Source organism: Herpailurus yagouaroundi, unplaced genomic scaffold (genome assembly GCF_014898765.1).
Source record: "Herpailurus yagouaroundi ecotype Mexico unplaced genomic scaffold, PumYag 210, whole genome shotgun sequence".
NCBI lineage: Eukaryota > Metazoa > Chordata > Mammalia > Carnivora > Felidae > Herpailurus > Herpailurus yagouaroundi.
This window is the reverse complement of record NW_024412441.1, coordinates 15,411,642-15,434,689: the sequence shown is the minus strand read 5'-3', so window position 1 is coordinate 15,434,689 and position 23,048 is coordinate 15,411,642. Positions and strand designations below refer to the sequence as shown.

Sequence of the window (23,048 nt, the reverse complement as noted above, 5' to 3'; positions counted from 1 at the left end):
AGGGCGTTTTCTTTTTATTCATGTTTTTCCAGATGTTTCACTGGCACTTAAAATCTTTCTTCATGTCTCTTGTTAAGTTTATTTTTGGAAATTAGTTTTGTTTCTCTTGTAAATGAGCTCTTTTCTTTCATATATTTTCTAACTGGTTGTTATATGTATGTTTATAAAGGAAGCTACAGGGTTTTGTATAGTAAATGTTTAGTCATCTCTATGAGTTATTGTTTCTGAAGTTTGTCAGTTTATTTTCTTGAATTTTCCAAATAAACAATCACATCATCTGCAAACGATGACGATTTTGACTTCTTTCCAATTCTTATACCTCTTCTTTTGTATCCCTTGTATACTTTTATTGGATAAAAATTTCCAGGATGATATTAAATGATAGGCATTTTTGAATATGACTTTGTTGGGACTCCTCTAATATTTCACCATTAGCTATGCATTAGCTTTTGAGTGGAAATATATATGATATTTTTTATCTTGTTAAGGAAATTGTTATTGGTTCCTAGTTTTCAAGAGATTTTATTATAAATAAATTTGGAACTTCAGCAGGTGCCTTTTTTGCATGAATGGAGCTGAGCAAATTGTTTTTTTTAATTTCACCTGTAATTATGACAAGTCCTATTAACCAGTTTCCTAATATTAAAGCATCTCTGCATTTCTAGTCACTTGGTCATGGAGTCTTAATTTGTCCTTTAACATGCAGCTGTATTCTAACGTGATATCTGGAATTATTTTTATAACAAGTTTGTTGAGATACAATTCACATGCCATACAATTCACCCACTTAAAGTGTACAACTCAATGGTTTTTAGTATATTCACAGAGTTGTGCAACCATCATGATCAATTTGAGGACATTTTTATGTTCTAAAATATAAAAAGTGATACAAATGTTCTAAATTCTAAATAATAAAGTGACCCATTAGCAGTCACTCCCCACTGCCCCCCCACACTTTCTCCGTCCTAGCGCTAGGGGGCCACTAATCTACTTTCTGTCTCTATGGATTTGCTTATTCTAGACATTTCACCTAAATGGAATCATACAACGTGTGGTCCTTCATATCTGGTTTCTTTAACCTAACATAATGTTTTGGCGTTCATCCATGTTTTAGCACATACCAGGATGTCATTCATTTTTATGGCTGAATAATACTCCACTCTATGGATAGACCACATTTACTTTATTTTATTTTAATTCCAACATGGATAACATACAATATTGTATTAGTTTCAGGTGTATCGATTCAACAATTCCATACATTACTCAGTGCTCATAAAGATAAGTGTAGCCTTAATCCCCTTCATCTATTCTACCCGTCCCCCAATCCATCTACCCCCTGGTAACCATCAGTTTGTTCTCTGTAGTTAAGAGTCTGTTTTTTGGTTTGTCTCACTTTTTCCCTCTGTTTTGTTTCTCAAATTCCACATGTGAATGAAATCATGTAGCATCTATCTTTCTCTGTCTGGCTTATTGCGCTTAGCATTATACTCTCTATATCCATCCACGTTGTTGCAAATGGCAAGATTTCATTCTGTTCGTAGCTGAATAATATTCAATCATATATATATATATATATATATATATATATATATATACACTACATTTTCCTTATTCATTCATCTACTGATGGACACTTAGGCTGCTTCCATAATTTGACTATTATGAATAATGCTGCAGTAAATATAGGGGTGCGTATATCCCTTAAATTAGTGCTTTCATATTTTTTAAATAATTTTTTTAATGTTTATTTATTTTTGAGACAGAGCGTGAACAGGGGATGGGCAGAGAGAGAGGGAGACACAGAATCTGAAACAGGCTCCAGGCTCTGAGCTGTCAGCACAGAGCCCGACGTGGGGTTCAAACCCACGAACCGTGAGATCATGACCTGAGCCAAAGTCGGACGCCTAACTAACTGAGCCACCCAGGCGCCCCAGTGTTTTCATATTCTTTGGACAAATACCCAGGAGTGCAATTACTGGATCATAGGGTAGTTCTGTTTGAAATTTTTGAGGAACCTCCATACTGTCTTCCACAGTGGCTGTACCAGTTTGCATTCCTGCCAATAGTGCATGAGGGTTCCTTTTTCTTCACATCCTTGCTAACACTTGTTGTTTCTTGGTTTTGATTTGAGACATTCTGACAGGTGAGAGGTGATATATCATTGTGGCTTCAATTTGCATTTCCCTGATGATGAGTGATGTTGAGCATCTTTTCATGTGTCTGTTGGCCATTTGTAGGCCCTTTTTGGAGACATGTCTATTCATGTCGCCTGCCCATTTTTTAATTGGATTATTTGAGGGGTTTTTTGGTGTTGAGTTGTATAAATTTGTTATACATATTGGATACTGACTCTTTACCGGATATGTCATTTGCAATTATCTCCTTCCATTCAGTAGGTTATCTTTTAGTTTTGTGGGTTGTTTCTCAATGTCAGAGAAGTTACTGCCTGTGCTCTCTTCCAGGATTTTTAGGGCTTCAGATCTCACATTTAGGTCTTTAATCCATTTTGAGTTTACTTTTATGTATGATATAAGAAAGTGGCCCAGTTTCTTTCTGTTACATGTAGCTGTTCAGTTTTCCCAGCACCATTTGTTGAAGAGACTTTTTTCCAATTGCATATTCTTACCTCCTTTGTCAAAGACTAATTGACCCTATAATTGTGGGGTTATTTCTGGGCTTTCTTTTCTGTTCTATTGATCTATATGTCTGTTTTTGTGCCGGTACTATACTATTTTGATTACTACAGCTTTGTAATATAGCTTGAAGTGTAGAATTGTGATACTCCCAGGTCTGTTTTTCTTTTTCAAGATTGCTTTGGCTATTCGGGGTCTTTGTGGTCCCATACAAATTTCAGGATTGTTTGCTTCAGTTCTGTGGAAAATGCTGCTGGTATTTAGATAGGGATTGCATTAAGTGTGTAGTTTGCTTTGGGTGGTGTGGACATTTTAACAATATTGGTTCTTCCAATCCATGAGCATGGAAATGTCTTTCCATTTATTTGTGTCGTCTTCAATTTCTTTCACTGGTGTTTTATAGGTTTCAAAATATAGGTCTTTCACCTCCTTGGTTAAGTTTATTCCTAGGTATTTTATTATTTTTGGTGCAGTTGTAAATGGGATTGTTTTCTTAGTTTTTCTTTGTACTACTTCATTATTAGTGTACAGAAATGCCACAAACTTCTGTACGTTGATTTTGTATCCTACAAACTTATTGAATTCATTCATCAGTTCTAATAGTTTTTTGGTGGATGGATAGACTACAATTTTATTTATCCATTCACCATTGACATTTGGGTGGTTGCCATTTTTGGGCTATTATGAATAGTGCTGCTATGAACATTTGTGTACAAGTTCTTGTGACAAATTTCATTTCTGTTGGGTGTATATAATCATATACTAACTCTATGTTTAACCTTTTGAGGAACTGCCAGACTGTTTTCTAAGTTGGCTGGACCATTTTATATTCCCACCAGCAGTGTATATGTTATCCGAGCTTTTTGCACTGATATTATGGTCCACAATTTTATTTCACAATCTTTATTAGATTTTAATATCACTGGTATGATGGCTTCTTAAAAGAATTTGGAAGCTTTTCTTATCTTTTGAACCACCTAATCTGGGTCACCCTAAGTTGCTACCATAATGCTAGATCAAAGCAATTTTTACCCCATTATTTTGGAAGCTATGACTTGAAGTTGGCAACGAATAGTGAAATTCTTATATTAAAATTGCATTACGCTTGAAAGTTCATAAGTTTGAAAAGAAAAAAGAAATGAAAACATGAAAAAACAATAATCAATTTGTGATTTCACATCTAATGCCACATAATTGTAATTTGATATGAAATAAGAGCTAATTCTAATTTTTTATCATCACTTTGTTTTGCTCTTATGTAAGTTAATCAGCTGTCATAATTATGGAATCAGAGATACTTGAAATGGGAAATATAATTAGTAAAATAATTAGTACCTTTCATTCCAAGATTTCAAAACCCTTTACCAGTCCTCCTTAACCAGTGTGGAATATACTGGTCAACAACTTAGGAAGTCCAAATGTTAAGTAAATCTGTCTTCCTTTTGGACTCTGAAGTAAGTTTATTTCAGCTGAGTTACAGACAAAAACACAGATCCAGAGAGTGGGGTCAGTTTTAAAGCCAGTCCAGAAATATACAACAAGCTAGAGCCATAGCTCTCAAACTTTAGTATCAGAATCATTTGTAGAACTTGTGACACAGAGATTGTTGGGCCTTATCCCCTGAGAGACTGAGGTGGGGGCCTAAGAGCTTGCATTTTGAGCAGGTTCCCAGGTAACCCTGCTGCTGCTGGTCTGGAGAGCTCACTTGAGAACCACTGAACTTGCAGTCTCTCTGAGCGTTTCTCGTTAAATTCTATAGTGTTTCATTGCTTTAAAGTTGTCCCAATTTTCATTCATTAAAACCAGCTCTATCCACCTTACTCCCATGTTTATTTTATAGATATCATGTATTTACAAAGAAAGTACAAGATCTGACATCCTGGCAACTCTTAATTGTCTGTAATTAATCAATCTTGTAGATCCTCCAAAGTAAAATTTTCATTGAGACCTCATTTTACTTCCCTTTCACCTTTATCCAAGCCTTCTTTCTTAGTCTGGAAATGTGAATTAGTTCACTTCAGGATAAAAATCAAAAAGTTGGTCAGGTCATCTGTTTCAAGGAATTTATATAAATGAAATCCTGTTTTGGTTCATCTGTGATGTTGCTTCCTTCCCTTAGTGATCCAGGGGGGAGTGGGGTTTGTTGTTGTTGTTTTCTTTTGTTTTAATTGAAGTATAGTTGACACACAATGTTATGTTAGTTTCAGATGTACAGCGTAGTGATTCCGCAAGTCTCTACATTATGCTATACTCACCACGAGTGTAGCTACCCTCTGTCACCACACACTATTACAACACCATTGACTATTCCCTATGCTGTACCTTTTATCCCATGATTTGTTCATTCCACAGCTGGAAGCCTGTATCCCAGTTCCTTCACCCATTTTGCCCATCCCTTCACGTTTTTCCACTCTGGCAACCATGTTTGTTCTCCGCATTTATGGGTCTATTTCTGCTTTTTGTCTGTTTATTCATTTGCTTTGTCATTCAGATTCTACATGTAAGTGAAATCGTATGGTCTTTGTCTGCCTTATTTCACTTAGCATGATACCCTATGGATCCATCCATGTTATCCCAAATGGCAAGACACCATTCTTTTTTATGGCTGAGTAATATTCCATTGCACACATATATACCACATCTTCTTTATCCATTCTTCTATTGAGGAACACTTGGGTTGCTTCCATATCTTGGCCATTGTAAATAATGTTGCAATAAACATAACAGTGCAGATATCTTTTCAAATTAGTGTTTTTGTTTTCTTTGAGTAAATACTCAGTAGTGGAATTATTGGATCGTAGGATATTTCTATTGTTAATTTTCTGAGGAACCTTCCTACTGTTTTCCAAATCGGCTGCATCAATTTCCATTCCCACCAACAGTGCACGTGGGTTTCTCTTTCTCTACATTCTTGCCAGCACTTGTTACTTCTTGTCTTTTTGATTCTAGCATTCTGACAGGTGTGAGGTGATATCTCATTGTGGCTTTGATTTGCATTTCCCTGATGATTAGTGATGTCGAGCATCTTTTCATGTGTCCGGTGGACATCTGCATGTCTTCTTGGGACAGGTCCTCTGCCCATTTTTCAATGGGATCATTATTATTGTGGTGATGGTGATGATGATGTTGTTGTGTTGAGTTATGTAAGTTCTTTATATAGTGTGGAGTGCTCTTAATTCTGTTTTTAGGGCCACTATTACTTCTCTGGAACGGCACCCTTTTTAAAATCACTCTTTTGAAAATAAAGACATTTGACACGTGGAACTAAAAGTCTAGACCTTTGGCTAAAGAGTATTCTAAATGCATATCTATACTGGTAAAGATCTTCTGGAACAGGTTTCTCAAAATGATGCATGACCCATTTTCATAGGAATTACCTTGTGGTGCTTATTTTAAAAACAAAAGTTCAGGGGCGCCTGGGTGGCGCAGTCGGTTAAGCGTCCGACTTCAGCCAGGTCACGATCTCGCAGTCCGTGAGTTCGAGCCCCGCGTCAGGCTCTGGGCTGATGGCTCGGAGCCTGGAGCCTGTTTCCGATTCTGCGTCTCCCTCTCTCTCTGCCCCTCCCCCGTTCATGCTCTGTCTCTCTCTGTCCCAAAAATAAATTTAAAAAAAACGTTGAAAAAAAAATTAAAACAAACAAACAAAAGTTCCTTACTGAACTGGACTCCCCAGGGTTGTGGTTCATGAATCTCACATTTTAACAATCTCCCACGGTGATTGTAATGTATTTGGATCACAGATCACACTTTGATCAACTTGTTTTATCCCTACATTGCTGTTCCGTTTAACATACCAACTGAAAGCATAAAGGCGAATCTATTGGATGGATATCCCGCTATTTGTCCTTAGGAGAGGTGTTTTGTTTTGTTTTTTGTTTTGTTTTGTTTTGTTTTTACCTGCCATGTGAGGGCTTTATTCCTCATGTTGGACTCTGGATTTCTATGGTGGCATCTATGTAAATGGCAGTGGGAGGGGGAAAGTTGTACAGAGAAGGGAGAGTTCTGATTAGTTTCTTGTCTGCATCACAGCCTTTCATTACTGGGATCCAACAAGAAGCACACATCAGAGGTGGAAGAGTCCTTTGAGATAATCCACCAGCTGTTCTCAACCAGAGGTGGACTGTGTGCCCACCTCTGCACCTGTTTGTAATTATGTGGGGTATTTCTGTTTGGTTGTCACAATGACTAAGGGTTGTTACTAGAACCGGAGGGAGCAGAGAGAGTAAACATCCTACAGTACCAGGGACTACAGTTCAGCGTTGTCCTGTCCCAAATGCCAATACTACCCCAGTTGAGAAACACTACTCCTATACTAGTTGAGAAAAATGGAGATCCAGAAATTAACCTTGGATCACTTTTATAGCATTGCTTATTTTCTGGACTTTTTTTTTTTTTTTTTGAATTGCTATATCTGTCTTACATACACTCTTCTTTAATTAAGTTTGTTAGTGAATAACATTTTTACCTAAAATGTTTCACTAAATTAGCTGCTATTATAGTTCAACTTGTGTCATTCAGTTCAAGGTAATAAAATGTAATTTAGAGTCTGCTCCATGTAAAAGCACTATGGTGAGCCCTTTAGGGGTTACCATGAGTAACCCCTAAATATGAGTAAGGTGAGGTTTCAAGATACCCACATGAGACATAAGATACTTGCTCAACTACCAAAACACAAGACTGAGTCTGCTCTAGTTGGGTTACTCGTGTTTTGTAAGTAGAAAAAGAAGATCAGCCAATCCAAGGAAGAGGGATCTGAGAAAGGGTCATGAAGGAGGTGGCCCTTGAAAGCAAGAGAAGAAAAGCAGTTGAAGAGTGCATTCTAGATATGATAAGCAGGGAGGAAATCATCAAAGGCATAGAGGTAGAAAAGATGTGTCCAGGCAAATTTAGTTATTTGGTGTGATGAATGGTGGCAGGCTAGAGGCCGATGACCAGTTAGAAAGTCATTGCATTGAGGTGAAGGTTGAAGGTGAATGATAGAGCACGTAAAGGGACTTCTGAGGGATCAGGCAAAGTTCCATTTCTTGATCTGGGTGGTGGTCCCGAGTTTTTTAGCCTCATAACTAATTAAGATGCACATTTGCTTCACATAGTTTTCTGTTTCACTGTTTTATTCTATAGTAAAAAGGGTTGGTTTTTGTTGTTGTTTGGTTCTTGTTCTATGTTGTTTTTTGTTTTTGTTTTTGTTTTGCTTGTTTCAAAGCCATCTCAGTGGTTCCAGAGAAAGGGAAAGAAGTAATCAGGCCTGAATAAGAGTGCAACCTGGTAAGCAAATATGGAAGCCATTCCAGAGAATTGACTGTATGTGGGCACTAAAGAAAATAGGTGGAGTGAGAGAGCAGTTTGGGACATGATACATTCATGTGGTCATAGAACATAAATGTGTGTTCTATATGTGACAATACCTAGCAAGCGGTTAAGCAGGAGCGTTCAAATCTCAGGAAATGTGCCAGAAGATACGGAGATCAACATGAAGAGATAAGAGCAGAACTATGGAAACTGGAAGCTAAAAGAAGATGGCCAATGACAGAATCTTGGAAAATGGCTGTTTTGGAGGCAGAGTAATAGGAGTCAGTCAGGGACACAGAGAAGGAGCTGGAGATAGAAGGCTGATGCAGGGTGGTGTGGCGTAAAACCGCTCCTTGACGGGAGCAGGGTCAGCTGCTGCAGATCGCTGAAGGTCTGGCAAATTGCAGAGCAGCGCTGGTGTCTGCTGGGGGAGAGGTCATATTGCAAGGGCAGGTGAATCAAAGGGAGTAGACTCCTCCTGCCAAACTGTTGATGGCAAAGGGAAAGAGACAAGTAGTATGTATGTCAAGGAGAAGCAGAGTTGAGGACAGCCAAGGAAGAAGAAATAAGTAATATATGAAGTGAGGCGGAGCGGGGGGTGGATTTGATGGAGCAAGGATGCAAAGCGGTGCTTCTCAAAGTATGGTCCCCAGACCAGCAGCATCAGCACCACATGGAAATTTGTTAGAAATGTGGATTTGCTGCCACCACCCCAGACCTACTGAATCAAACTCTGAGACTGAAGCCCAGCAATCTGTATTTTAACAAACTTTCTGAGCATTCTGATGCATGCTCAAGTTTGAAAAACACCGAGCTAGAGGAAAGAGGGAGTGGCTTAACCCTGCGCATAGGTGGAAAGGACGGACTTTGAAAGGAAGGACTACTTCCTTTTAGATAAGAGGCAAAGAGAAAAGATGAAGAAGAGGGGAAAGATATCAGAGAGCCCCAGGCTTGAGATAAGGTCATCTTCGAGAACAAAGACCTGGGATGTTGGGGAGCTAAAAACACAGATGTGTACATCCAGCCTCCAAACCCTTGCCTTACACTTTGTCTAAGATATAATTCCTCTTTCTCTTTCCTGTCCAAAACCTGACTTTAACATCACATTCCACCTTCTACCTTCTTTAGCCTACTTTCCCCAACATGGCCTTCTGTAATTCTTTTGTTTCATTTCCAGATAAGACTATATGTTTCCTTTGACTGTTCTAATTTTGTTACTTAGAAACAGGTCCTCCTTGTCCTACCGTTCACAGCCTCCAGAAAAGTGCTGAATAACCCTGTGGATGGACCGGCGCACAAGTTAGGAAATCAACAGATTGGTGTCCCTCCTCATTCTCGGTTTCTGTTCTAGATTTGGATTCCTTCCTCCAAGTGTCTAAGGCACCATGAGAGAAGCTTCTAGCATATGGCATGTTGAAACTCTATAAAAGATCGGGAGAAATGGAGGGCCAAGTGATAGGGAATGGTTTGAAAGAAGAGAAATGATTCCCCAGTGTAGGTTAATACTATGAATGACTTGAATGGACCCTCCATAAGGGGGAGCTAAGCCCAGACAGTCTTTGAGAAGTAAGATGTAAGAAACCGTGGAAGAGTTCCTGGAGTCTGTTGCAAGGAAGAATGGGTGTAATATCCATGTGAAGAAAACCACTGCCTTCCCCACTGCTGGTAGGACAGCTTGTGTTTTGTTTTGTTTTGTTTTGTTTAATAAGTCTAAGTTCATTACATTTGGCAAACATCATCAAGAATTGTATCAGTATGGGGCGCCTGGGTGGCTCAGTCGGTTAAGCGTCCGACTTCAGCTCAGGTCATGATCTCACGGTTCGTGAGTTCGAGCCCCGCATTGGCCTCTGGGCTGACAGCTCGGAGCCTGGAGCCTGCTTCGGATTCTGTGTCTCCCTCTCTCTCTGCCCCTCCCCCCGCTCACGCTCTGTCTCTCTCCTTCAAAAATAAATAAAAACATTAAAAAAAATTTTTTTTTGGGGGGCGCCTGGGTGGCGCAGTCGGTTAAGCGTCTGACTTCAGCCAGGTCACGATCTCATGGTCCGTGAGTTCGAGCCCCGCGTCAGGCTCTGGGCTGATGGCTCAGAGCCTGGAGCCTGTTTCCGATTCTGTGTCTCCCTCTCTCTCTGCCCCTCGCCCGTTCATGCTCTGTCTCTCTCTGACCCAAAAATAAATAAACGTTGAAAAAAAAAATTAAAAAAAATTTTTTTTTAAAGAATTATATCAGTACACTATTGCAAACACACAAGGGACAACAGTTTTAACAGCAGAATTAAAAACTGTGACTCGCTCCTCAACAAGGAATCTACAAATATAACGGTAAACAAATATTAACTGTGCGAATGTGAGAAAAGAAATACCTTAAATCTGTAGAGGGAAGGTTATCTGTGAACATCAGAATGAAATACAAATGAGATTAAGCATGTTTGACATTAGGTTTTATTATAAACTTAAAGCAGACTTTCTGTTTGAGAAATTTTTTTCTTTTTTTTTTTTTTTTTTTTTAGTGTGAGTTTTAAATCACAAGGTAGGAGTCCTATCAGAAATTGACTTGGCTTTGCATTTCAGGTTGAAACTCCAAAGTCAAAGCCAGAATGAAAAAAAAAAAAAATCTAAGTTAGTGCAAGAATAAGGGAAAGGAAACTGATATTGAGCACCGATAATGCATCTTTCATATATTCTAGCTCATTCGATTCTTTATTGCTGTGCAAGGCAGCTAACGTCTGTTACAGATGAGGGCCATGATACTCTGCGTCTCTCAGCCCCACTGGCCTGTGAGTGGCAGAGCTGGTATTTGAACTCAGAGCTTCCTAGCTACAAGCCCAGCATTCTTTCTGCTGTGCTGTACCTGTTAAACTTACTGGGTTTGATATGCCTATAGGTATTCAAATTTTTCTAAACAATGGGGAGTTCTGTAATGATGATTGGCTTTATATTTCTATCTGTAAAATTGTACTCTGCTTCGTAATGAATTTCAAACAAATAAGATTTTGACATTGTGGTCAAATGGTGACAACATAAATTTTTCTTCAGTGTCGGTGTAATTCTAGGTAACACATTGGCATGATTTGGGGATTTGGAAGAACGATCTTTTACTTGTCTTTGCATCTGAATGTTATGCCTTAGATTGTGTAAAGTCCATATAGGTCCAGGGGCTAGGAGTATTTATGCATACACCCTGCTGTCTCAAAAAGCATTTCCCTTTTAGCTTTTCCTTAACAGGAAAAGCTTATTCCTTACCTTATTGAGGTAAATTGGCATCCAGTAAACTGTATGTACAATTTTGTAAGTTTTGGAATTTGTGTATACCCTTGAAGCCATCACCACAATCCAAATACTGAAAATATCTCTCACCCCCAAAAGTTTTCTCTTGCCCTTTAATAATCCCTCCTTTTTGCTTCTTGAAGGTTCCTCCCTCCCCAGAAAACCACTGCTTTGTTTTCCCTCCCCTTATATGAGTTTATATTTTCTAGAGATTTAAATAAATGGAATCATTCAGTACGTGCTTTTTTTTTAAAAAAAAGTCAGTGTTCTTTCAGTCAGTAAGAATATTTTGAGATTCATCTGTGTTGTTGCATGGATCAATAGTTCTTTCCTTTTGGGGCACCTGGGTGGCTCAGTCGATTGAGCATCCGACTTCGGCTCAGGTCACCATCTCGCGGTCCGTGAGTTTGAGCCCTGCGTCAGTCTCTGGGCTGATGGCTGGGAGCCTGGAGCCTGCTTTGGATTCTGTGTCTCCCTCTGTCTCTGCCCCTCCCCCGTTCATGCTCTGTCTCTCTCTGTCTCAAAAATAAATAAATGTTAAAAAAAAATTAAAAAAAAATAGTTCTTTCCTTTTTATTCTTGAGTAGTGTGCCATTGTGTGGATACACCACAATTTATTTCTGTTTTCACTCATCGATGAACTTTTCGGCTGTTGCCACTTTGGGGCTGTTACGAATGAAACTGTTAGGAATATTTATGTACACATATGGATATGTGGATATATTCTTTGTATGGATATGTGCCTTCACTTCTCTAGTGTAAACCACTTACGAGTGGAACAGCTAAATCATATAGAGACACATATGTAATGTTTTAAGGAACCCAACAAACTTTTCCAAACTGGTTCTACTATTTTATATTCCCATCAGTGCTGTCAGAGAGTTCTGTTTTGTCCACAGCCTCTTCAACACTCGACATGGTCAGTCTTTTAAATGACAGCCTTTCTAGGGCACCTGGGTGGCTCAGTCAGTTCAGCGTCCAACTTTGGCTCAGGTCATGATCTCGTGGTTCGCGAGTTCGAGTCCTGTGTTGGGTTCTGTGCTGACAGCTCAGAGCCTGGAACCTGCTTCGGATTCTGTGTCTCCCTTTCTCTCTGCCCCTCGCCTGCTAACACTCTCTCTCTCTCTCTCTCTCTCTCTCTATATATATATATATATATCTATATATCTATATATCTATATATCCATATATATATCTCAAAAATAAATAAACATTAAAAATATTTTTTAAATTATAGCCTTTCTAATAGGTGTATAGTACTATCCCATTAGGGTTTTAATTTGAATTTCCCTAATTACTAATGATGTTGGGTATCTTTCCATGTGCTTATTTGCCACTTACATATCTTTGGAAAAGCATCTGCTCAAATGCTTTACCTACTTTTTTTGGGGGGGGGGTTGCTTGTTTTCTTATTAACATACTCTGAGAGTTCATTACATATTTTTTATATGTTTATATGTAAGCTTACATGCTATAACCTTTTATCAGATATATGATTTGCAAATATTTCCACCCAGCCTGTGGCTTCTCTTTCCATTCACCTCATAGCATCTTTCAAACTACAGAAGTTTTCATTTTAATGAAGTCTAATTTACCAATTTGTTCTTTTATGGATCACGTATCTTTTGTCATATTTAAGAAATCTTTGCTCAATCCAAAGTTACAAAGATTTTCTCCTGTACTTTCATCTACACGTTTTATAGTGTTAGGTTTTACATTTAATTTTATGACCCATTTGGAGTTAATTTTTTAATATGGTACAAGATATGTGTTGGAGATATATATATAGATATATATATATATATATTTTTTTTTTGATGTAGATATCCAAATGCTAAAACACTATTTGTTGAAAATACTCTCAGGGCGCCTGGGTGGCTCAGTCAGTTAAGTGGCTGACTTCAGCTCAGGTCATGATCTCACCGTCTATGAGTTTGAGTCCCGCGTCGGGCTCTGTGCTGACAGCTCAGAGCCAGGAGCCTGTTTCAGATTCTGTGCCTCCTTCTCTCTCTGACCCTCCCCTGTTCATGCTCTGTCTGTCTCTGTCTCAAAAATAAATAAACATTAAAAAAATTAAAAAAAAAAAAAGAAAATACTCTCCTTTATCCACTGAATTACCTCCATTTATTTAGGTCTTATTTAATTTCTCTCATCTTTTGTCAGAATTATCTCCAAGTATTTCATATTTTTATTCTACTAATGGTATGGATTGTTTAATGTTATTGTGAATGGTATGGAATTGGAAATTACAATTTCCAATTATGTGTTGCTTGTATAAAGAAATGCAACCGATTTTTGTATATTGGTCTTATATTCCATAAGCTTCCTAAACTCACTTATTAGTTCTGCTTGTGTTTTTGTATATTCTATTGGATATTCTACATAGACGATAGGGTTGCCTGCTAATAAAGACAGTTTTACTTGTTCCTTCCCAGTCTTGATGACCTTTTTTTTTCTTGCCTTATTAGACTGTCTAGAACCTCCAGTGCAATGTTCAATAGTGAGAGGAAGCATCCTTTCCTTGTTCTGATGTTTAAGGAAAAAAAAAATCTAGTCTTTCACCATTAAATATGATACTAGCTGTAGGTTTTCCCAGATGACTTTTTTCAGGTTGAGGAAGTTCCCTTCTGTTCTTAGGTTGCTGAGAATTTTTATCAGGCATAGATATTAGACTTTGTCAGTCAATGCATTTTCTGTACTTATTGAGATGATATTTTTTTTCTTTTCTAGTTCATTAATATGGTGATTTATTATATTGATCAATTTTTAAACGTTAAAGCAACCTTCTTGTATCCCTAGGACAAACCTCACTTGATCATGACATCTATATCTATATATTGATAAGTATTTATATACCTGTAGAGAATATATATATTTATTAATATATTTTATGAATACCTGTTATATTCTTATTATCCTCTTACTATCTGTAGAATCTGTAGTGATGCCACTTCACTTGTTCATGATATTGGTGATTTATGTCTTCTCCCTGTTTTTCTAGTCAGTCTGACTAGAAGTTTATTAATTTTATTGCTCTTCTCAAAGAACCAGTGTTTGGTTTCACTGGTTTTCTATTTTGAAATTTTCTATTTTGAAATCTATTCCTATTTTGATTTTTCTATTATGTTTTTGTTTTCTATTTCATTTATTTTTGTTCTAATCTTTACTTCCTTTCTTCTGGTTATGTTGAGTTTAACTTCTTGTGTGTGAGGGGATGCTTTTTTGTTTGTTTCTTTTGTTTGGAGTGGAGTCTATTGACTTGAGACCTTTCTTTTCTGATATAGGCATTTTAGTGCTATTAATTCCCTCCATGTACTGCTTTGATATCATCCCACAAATTTTATATGTTGTATTTTCATTTTCATTCAATTAAAAATATTTTTCAGTTTCTGTTTTGATTTCTTCTTTGGATGCTAGGTTATTCACAAAAATATTATTTATTTTCTAAATATTGGAGATTACTTATAGAGAATATTGATTTTTAATTTAATTCCATGATGGGCAGGGAACATATTTTTATATGACTGGAAATCTTTTAACTTTGTTGAAAGTTAAAATAAGATCCAGAATGGGTAGGGGTGCCTGGGTGGCTCAGTTGGTTGAGCATCTGACTTGGGCTGGGGTCATGATCTCACAGTTTGTGAGTTTGAGCCCCATTTTGGGCTCTCTGTTGTCAGCACAGAGCCACATCAGATCTTCTGTCCCCTTCTCTCTGTGCTTCTCCCCTGCTCATGCTTGCTATCTCTTTCTCTCTTTCGAAAATAAATATTAAAAAAAAATTTTTAAGAACCAGAATGGGTATATTTTGGCAAATGCTCCATATCTATTTGAAAAAAAAAAGTTTATTCTGCTATTATTGGGTGGAATGTTCTATAAATATCAATTAAGTCATGTTGCTCAATAGCATTGTTAAAGTCATCTGTAACCTTGGTTATTTTCTGTCTACTTCAATTAATTATTGAAGAAGGAGTATTGAAATCACTCATTATAATTGTGGTTTTGTCTATGTTTTCTTGCAGTAATACCCATTTGGGCTTCAAATTAGAAGCTCTGTTATTAAGTTCATATACATTTAGAAGTGCTGTGTCTCCTTCTTGAATTGGCCCTTTAACATTATAATGTGATCCGTTTTATATCCAGTAATATTCTTTGCTCTGAAATCTACTGTCTGGCATTCATATAGGCAATCTGGAATTCTTCTGACTAGTGTTTCTTGGTATGTCTTTTTACGTTTAACCCACTTGTGCTTCACATTTAAAATACACTTATTGGGGTGCCTGGGTGGCTCAGTCGGTTTAGTATCTGAATCTTGATTTTTGCTCAGGTCATGATCCCAGGATCATGAGATTGAGCCCCACATCGGGCTCTGTGCTGAGTGTGGAGCCTGCTTAAGATTCTCTCTCTCTCTCTCTCTCTCTCTCTCTCTCTCTCTCTCTCTCTCTCCCCCTCCCCCGCCTCCCCCCCACATGCTTTCCCTCTCTCTATAAAAAAAAAAAAAAAAAAAATAGATTCACTGTAAACCGCATATACTTGCATCTAGCATTTTATTTATTTTTTTACTTTTTTTTTTTTTTTGAGAGAGAGAGAGAATGCAGTATCTTAATCCAACTTGACACTGTGCCTTTCATTTGGGGGCATTTATACCATTTTCACTGAATACAAGTACTAATGTGTCTAGATTTAAATCTGTCATTTTGCTTTTTGTTTTCCATTTGTTCCATCTTTTTCTTCCTCTTTTCATCTTTTTCTCCTTCCATTCTATTTTATCTCCTTTGTTGACTTATTAGCTATAATTTTGTTTAGCTGTCTTAGTGGTTACTTTAGGTTTTATAATACACATCTTTAGGGGCTCCTGGGTGGCTCAGTCGGTTAAGCGTCCGACTTCAGCTCAGGTCATGATCTCACGGTGTGTGAATTCGAGTTCTGCATTGGGCTCTGTGCTGACAGTTCAGAGCCTGGAACCTGCTTTGGATTCTGTGTCTCTCTCTCTGTCTGTCCCTCCCCCACTCATGCTCTGTCTCTCTCTGTCTCTCGAAAATAAATAAATGTTAAAAAAGAAATTTTTTTAAGATTTACAGTATGCATCTTTAGCTTATCACAGTCTATCTTCAAGTGATGGACCACTTCATCTACACTATAAAAACCTTATCATAGTATACTTCTTATTACTGCCCTCCCAGTATTTATGCTATTGCCTTATATTTTACTGAGGTATGTGTTATAAACTCCACAGTACTTGTTATTTGTTTAGCTACTCCATTATATTTCAAAGAGTTAAATAATTTAAAAAATCTTACATATTTGCCCATATAGTTACGATTTCTGGTTCTCATCATTTTTTTCTGTTGATTCATATTTTCGTCTGCTATGATCATTCTTCTGCCTGAATGACTTCCTTTACATTTCTTGTACTATAGATCTACTGATGATTAATTCTTCGAGGTTTTGTATGTCTGAAAATACCTATTTTACATTTTGGGGGAAAATCTATTTTAACTGGCTATATAATTCTAGGTTGACAGATTTTTTTTTTCCCATTCAGTCTTTAAGGATGTCAGTCCACTGTCTTCGGACTTGCCCATTACTCGCAAGAAATATGCTGTCATTCTTACCTTTATTTATATATAATGTGTCTTTTTTTCCTTTGGGTGCTTTTCAGATTTTCTCTTTATCAGTGCATTTGGGCAATTTGATTATTTGTGCCTTATAGTTTTCTTCATGTTTCTTGTGCTTGGAGTTGGTGCAATCTCTTCATCTGTGGGTTAATAGTTCTCATTAAATTTGGAAACATTTCAGCCATTATTTCTTCAAATAATTTCCATGCACGCTCCTCCCTCGCTTCTGTCCTTTGGAAACTCAAGTGACACATATTTGAGGTCATTTAAATTTGCCCTACAGCTCACTCACTAAACCTCTTTTAATTTATTTCTATTCTTTGTTTCTATCTATGTTTCATTTTGGACAGTTTCTATTGCTTTGCTTTCAAATTCACTTATCTTTTCTTCTGAAGTGTCTAATCTGCTATTAATTACATCTGATGTATTTTTTTCCTCTCAGACATTGTAGTTTTCGTCTTTAGAAGTTTGATTTGGGACTTTGAAAATATCTTTCTTGTTTCTATTCATTTCTTTAAATACAATGAATATCATTATAATAACTATTTTAATGCTCTTGTCTGTTAATTTTAACACCTGTGGCAGGTTTAGACTGGTTTCGGTTGTTTGAAACCAGTTGCCTCCTTATTGGTTGTGTTATTTCAATTCCTTGCATGCCTGGTAATCTTTGATTGTATGCCAGGTATTTTATATTTTATCTTGTTGGAATCGAACGTTGTTGTAGTCCAGTAAATGTTTCTGAATTTTGTTCTGGGTCACAGTTAAGTTATTTTGAAATAACTTTTGGGTCTTGCTTTTAATATTTATTAGGCAGAACCAGAGTAGCATTTAGTCTAGGACTAAATATTCTCCCCTACCGAGACAAGACCCATCTGAGGACTGTACCCAGTACCCTGTAAACTATGAGGTTGAACTGAAAATAAAGAGTTTAAACAATTTTTTCATGGATTTTTCCTGCAGAGGAGGAATTGGGCAATAGAGTTAAAACTGGAGGGTAAGTAGAGTTCAGATATTTTAGGAGAGAGAAAATAACTACGTTTCAATAGTGATAGAAATGATCCAGAACAGAGGTGGTACTATAGGATAGAGAAGGGAGAATTGCTAGAGCCATATTCTAGAAAAGATGAAAGAGGCTGCACCTATTATATAAGAAGAGGTACTAGATTTAGATAGGGGTATGGCATCTTTTTAAAATTTTTATTTTATTTTAGAGAGGGAGAGAGAGAGAGCATGTGAGTGAGGGAAAGGGATAGAGGGGGAGAGAGAGAGAGAGAGAGAGAGAGAGAGAGAGAATCTCAATCAGACTCTATGCCCAGCATGGAGCCTGACATGAGGCTCAGTCCCACGACCCTGGGATCATGACCTGAGCCGAAGTCAAGAGTTGGATGCTCAACTGACTGAGCCACCCAGGCACCCCAGGGTATGGCATCTTTTTTTTTTTTTATTTTTTTTTCAACGTTTATTTATTTTTGGGACAGAGAGAGACAGAGCATGAACAGGGGAGGGGCAGAGAGAGGGAGACACAGAATCGGAAACAGGCTCCAGGCTCCGAGCCATCATCCCAGAGCCTGACGCGGGGCTCGAACTCACGGACCGCGAGATCGTGACCTGGCTGAAGTCGGATGCTTAACCGACTGCGCCACCCAGGCGCCCCCGGTATGGCATCTTTAATTCATCTATGATAACAGCAGGAAGGCAGGGTATATGGGAACAGATGCTGTTAGGAGCATAAGTGTGGTGGTGAGAGTATGTGGAAGTTCTCATCTGATACCTGCAATTTTGACAGTAAAGTAGGAAGCAAGGTGATCAGCTGAGAGTGAGGGTGAGAGAGGAAGTCTTAGCATTTTGAAAAGAGAAGGTAGTGCAAAATAACAACCTGGGAGACTGGGGGAGTAAGTGGACAAGGGAAGTCTAAGTATAACTGTTAGACATCACCAAGAGTCCACTTGGGGTTCATGGTTATGAATTTAAAGCAAAGCCAGTCAGGATGCTTTTGTGCTTTCTCCAATCACACTCAGGTGCACAGGTGCAGTCTCAGAGCAGGCGGAGGGCTGGATTTAACAAACGGGAGGGAGTAAGAAAGGGAAAAGGGAGTAGAAGAATGAAGAATGGTTGAGATTAGAATACCTTCTGGAAGGAGTTAGCTGTGAAAGGGCTGGTCAGAGAGTAGGTCAGGATTGTAGTTATTCATAAAGACAAGGTCTTGAACACTGTTGCTCAACAAATAGGCCATACGCTGGAGCCAATATGTGAACTGCATGCTACTCATCTGCAATGAGGTAAGTTCAGAAACTGAAAGTAAACGTTTAGGAACACTACTGTGCTATCCAAGCATATGATCGGTGGACTTCTATTTAGAATGTCTTGGCTTTTAAAATCTCATCTGTCTATTAATTTATATTGTATTTTATAAAAGGGTTGGTCTGCAACAGATTGGGTCTAAAAACCATAACAACAAAATCTGGTCCTTCCCCACAGCTAAAATACTGCTCTAGTGTACATGACCATCCTGTGAGTTATCTGAGAAGGGTGGAGGGCAAGGTCATTGGAAGAGAAGAATTGGAAGGCCCACCTTCTTGAATATTGACGTCACCATCGTCAGTTTCCTTCCAAGATGGAAGGTCTCCTGATTGCATAGCTCCAGCGGGCACCCTTCTCATCGTATGCTACGTGAACACCGTAACTCCAGAATACAGTGTGAATGGTGTTCTCAAGAAGGTGGCCATTGTTCTCTCCATTTTACAGCTGAGAAGGCAAACTCTAAGTTCACATAGCCAGTCAAGGAAGGAACCAAAATTTGAACCTAGGTGTGCCTGTCATCCCAAAGCTGAACTCTGTCTATACACCACTCTTTTGTCACATGCTTACAGTTATGGGGATAGCATGGCCTTAAGCCTCATGAGAACTAAGACAAATGCCTTTTGGGAATGTGTTGTGGTCCATGTGGCCAAGCCAAGCATTTCAGTTTCTTTTAGAATCACTCGTTACATCTGCTGTGGTAATCCACAGCCAATTGCTATCTAGGCCCCTGTCTCTCCAATTTGTCTTTGTTGAATCAAAGGCTGAAGCACCTCAGGAATCCAACATGCAGTACCCACCACAGGATTTCCTACATTTTCTGTTCATGTGCTTTAGTAACTACTTATGTGTTAGAAGCACTTTCTAAATTACGGTTTACGGAATGGTAAGATTATGAGTAATTTTCACAGTTCTCTCTTTTTCCTAAAATTTGTGCGATGGGTACGTTATTTTTATGATTTGAAAAGGTCAAGCGTAGATCTATACTTTCAACTAGCTTCTTCATGTAGTAACTTTTTAGGACTCTTAGGTCTCTGATGAGGGCTCAATGGGCCCGGTTTCCCAGGGAGCTGGAGTTCCAGCTGCACTGGAGGCCTCAGCATTTCCATAAAAGTTGATATCGGTTGTGTCCCACTCTCCTCAGGTGCATGGAGTTTCTGAGGAATTAATCTAAAAACAAAGTAAGCCTTAATCTCTTAGGGCTTCCCTGGTTTTTCCATTCCTTGGCTCTCCAGTAGGCCCAAGTAAGTACAACAGTAGAGTTAATTTAGAAAGCTTGTCCAAGTGTCATGGCATGACACGTTCTTCTGGAAAGCCCTCCCTGGAGCTCTATTATGTCTGTATGCTTACACAACACATAGGACACAGCATCAGAATTATAGGTTTATGTATCTGCATGTCCTGCTAGGCTGCCATCATGAAGATACAGCCTGTGGCACAGCGCAGGGCCTGCGACACAGTGGGTGCTCAGTAACAACGAGTTGATGAGTGAATGGGGAACTGATGCTCAGTCTGTATAGATATTTTCGTAGTGATGTGTTTAATCTTTTCTGCGTTAAGAAATTCACTACCACTTGTGCATATTAGTGTATAGGGGAAGAACTTTTGGACTTACCGACATAAGACTTGTTTTTTTAATTCAAATATATGGCTTTTCACCCAGGGAAGATGGAAAAGAAATAAAGAACCCACCAGGAAAACCAAATATACCTGGACAGGGTTGAATGTGCTCACTCAGTTTGGTTTTAAATAGCAATCAAAGTAGAAGATAGGAGCACAATTTTCCTTTGAAAAATAGCACTGCAAATCACTTTTGATGTGGAAAGAGGAATCGTTAAGTACTTTAATGTGGTAAAATGCTGATTATCCCCATTATTAATTAAAAGTAACTTAAAATCTTTGGTTGGCTTCATAAGCACAACTAGAATTTTTAAATATGTGCTATTAATTATTGTTGCTAATATGAGGTTTAAAACCTGATCCTCTTAGGGAGACTAAGTGATAGGATGGGTGAATTTTAAAATGTGCCTAAAAACTAGAACTACCAAAAATGAAAGTTGGCTCTTCTTCCATCCTGCCAAATTGCTCATTCCCTCAATCAGAAAGGCAACTGACATGCCAGGCAAGATAGATACACACTAAGTTTCACATCATTTATTTTTATAAATTTGTATTCCAGTCAGACGGGGAATACTTTGATCTCAATATGTACCTCATTGATGTTAAGAGTCTGGACTCATTGTAATGACTATGGTAAAAATAAGATGTTTTTCCCTGGTTCATCTACAAAAAAAAAAAAACTATAAAAACTAGCACAAGCTTAACTATTGTATCTAAATAGAGAATTCTTCCTCTTCTAGATTTGAAGACTAAGTAAAATACAGAACAGACAGTTACATCCTTAATTTTTTTATTATACCTTTTGAAATAATTTGTATATACCTTTTAAATAATTTCAAGTGCCACAAAAAATAATGTTAATAGCTCAAAATCAAAAGTTAAAAAAAAAAACCCCTAAGTATAATTTTTAAAATCTTTTTCTCCTCAAGCGTTTTACGATGGGATAATGAGACAGATGTCTCTCAACTGGAAGGACATTTTGACATTGTTATGTGTGCTGACTGGTAAGTACATAAAAATCATAAAACTCCTGTTAGAAAAAATAGCTTTGCTGGAGTAATTGGGCTGTGCTGCTTTGCTGACGGCTAAGCCAAGTCAACAAATGAAGCACAAAGCCACCTTAACCTCAACAAATTAATATTCATCTCCATGTGACAGTTATAAGGTAGTCTTCTATCACACAGTAACTTCTACCACATTATTTCCCAAAGATTGATTTTGAGAAGCATTTCCATTTTCTGGAATTGCCTCTGTTTCATGCTTGACGTATCAGTAAATGGACGACTTAGGCAAATTGCAAATAATTATGGCTCGGAGAGGAATAGTCTGGAGAAAAAGGAGTTTATCAACACAAACAGCTCAATTAGCTTACTTCTTAGGAGAGATCTGACTATTGAGATAAGGGAATATAGGTACATGTGTGTACACGCACGTATATGCTCCTACAAATAAACGTATTTGTGGAATATCTTCGGGGAAATATCTTTTCTTAAAATGTATGTTTGTTATCTAAATTTTCAGTGTATTCAATTATGATATTTAATTATACACAAAACAGGAATTATAAAATTACATTTTATTGTTATGCAAATAACATTAAAATCTCTGTCAGGTGCCTGCGTTTTAAAAATAATTTACATTAGATATTTTGTCTTTTCTTTTAGCTCAATCTACTCATTGTTAATGAGAGTCTGATCCCAAGTTGCAGGATAAATATGTATCAAACCTTAATAATTATTTCAAATAATCTTAGGTATTTTCTTCATGCACGTCAAATAAGAATTATTTCACCATACGGGGAACGTTGACAGTTCTAAAGTATTTCTTTCCCTAGTAAGAGTAAGATGTTATTTGTCGTTTTATCATGGTTTTATGACACTTTAGATTTGAAAACACAAGTTCGGATTTTGAAGAAGTTCTGTTGTATCAATCGACCCAATTACGAGATCCGGAACCTGGAGAAAACTTTCCCCAGAGAGAAATGGGATGAAATTTTCGGGCCGTCATTATTATTATTATTATTATTCTAAGTAAGATTTTCAGTAGGTAACTCTTCTACGTAAGTCACTGGAATTAGATTTGCTTTCTTTTTTCTTCTGAAAAATACTTCTCAAGGGAAAAGAAGGAATTTGTTCTATTTCTAGTTTTCCATGGCCTTTTAGTGTCTTTGCACCCAATTTCAGAAAACCTTGTTCCAAAAGAGGGAGAAACAGATTTTGGACTAATCGTTGGTATGGTGCCTAATGTTATATCCCTCATCTGATCAAAACCAAGGCACTAAAACTTCACCGTACGATTTGAGCAAGTAATTTAGTAACTGCCTCTC

General features: G+C 37.7%; 1 protein-coding gene across 6 annotated transcripts in view; it reads left to right on the top strand.

Moving 5' to 3' along the window:
* Positions 1-23,048, top strand: part of CAMKMT (calmodulin-lysine N-methyltransferase) — a 413,830-nt gene that overhangs the window by 366,665 nt on the left and 24,117 nt on the right. For 4 of the 6 annotated variants that reach the window (XM_040453876.1, XM_040453877.1, XM_040453873.1 and 1 more), the window contains one exon: positions 21,652-21,726. The exons of the other annotated variants lie outside the window; for them this stretch is intronic. In XM_040453876.1, the coding sequence (XP_040309810.1) occupies positions 21,652-21,726 (75 nt within the window). The remainder of the gene's footprint in view (positions 1-21,651; positions 21,727-23,048) is intronic. 6 annotated transcript variants of the gene reach the window in all.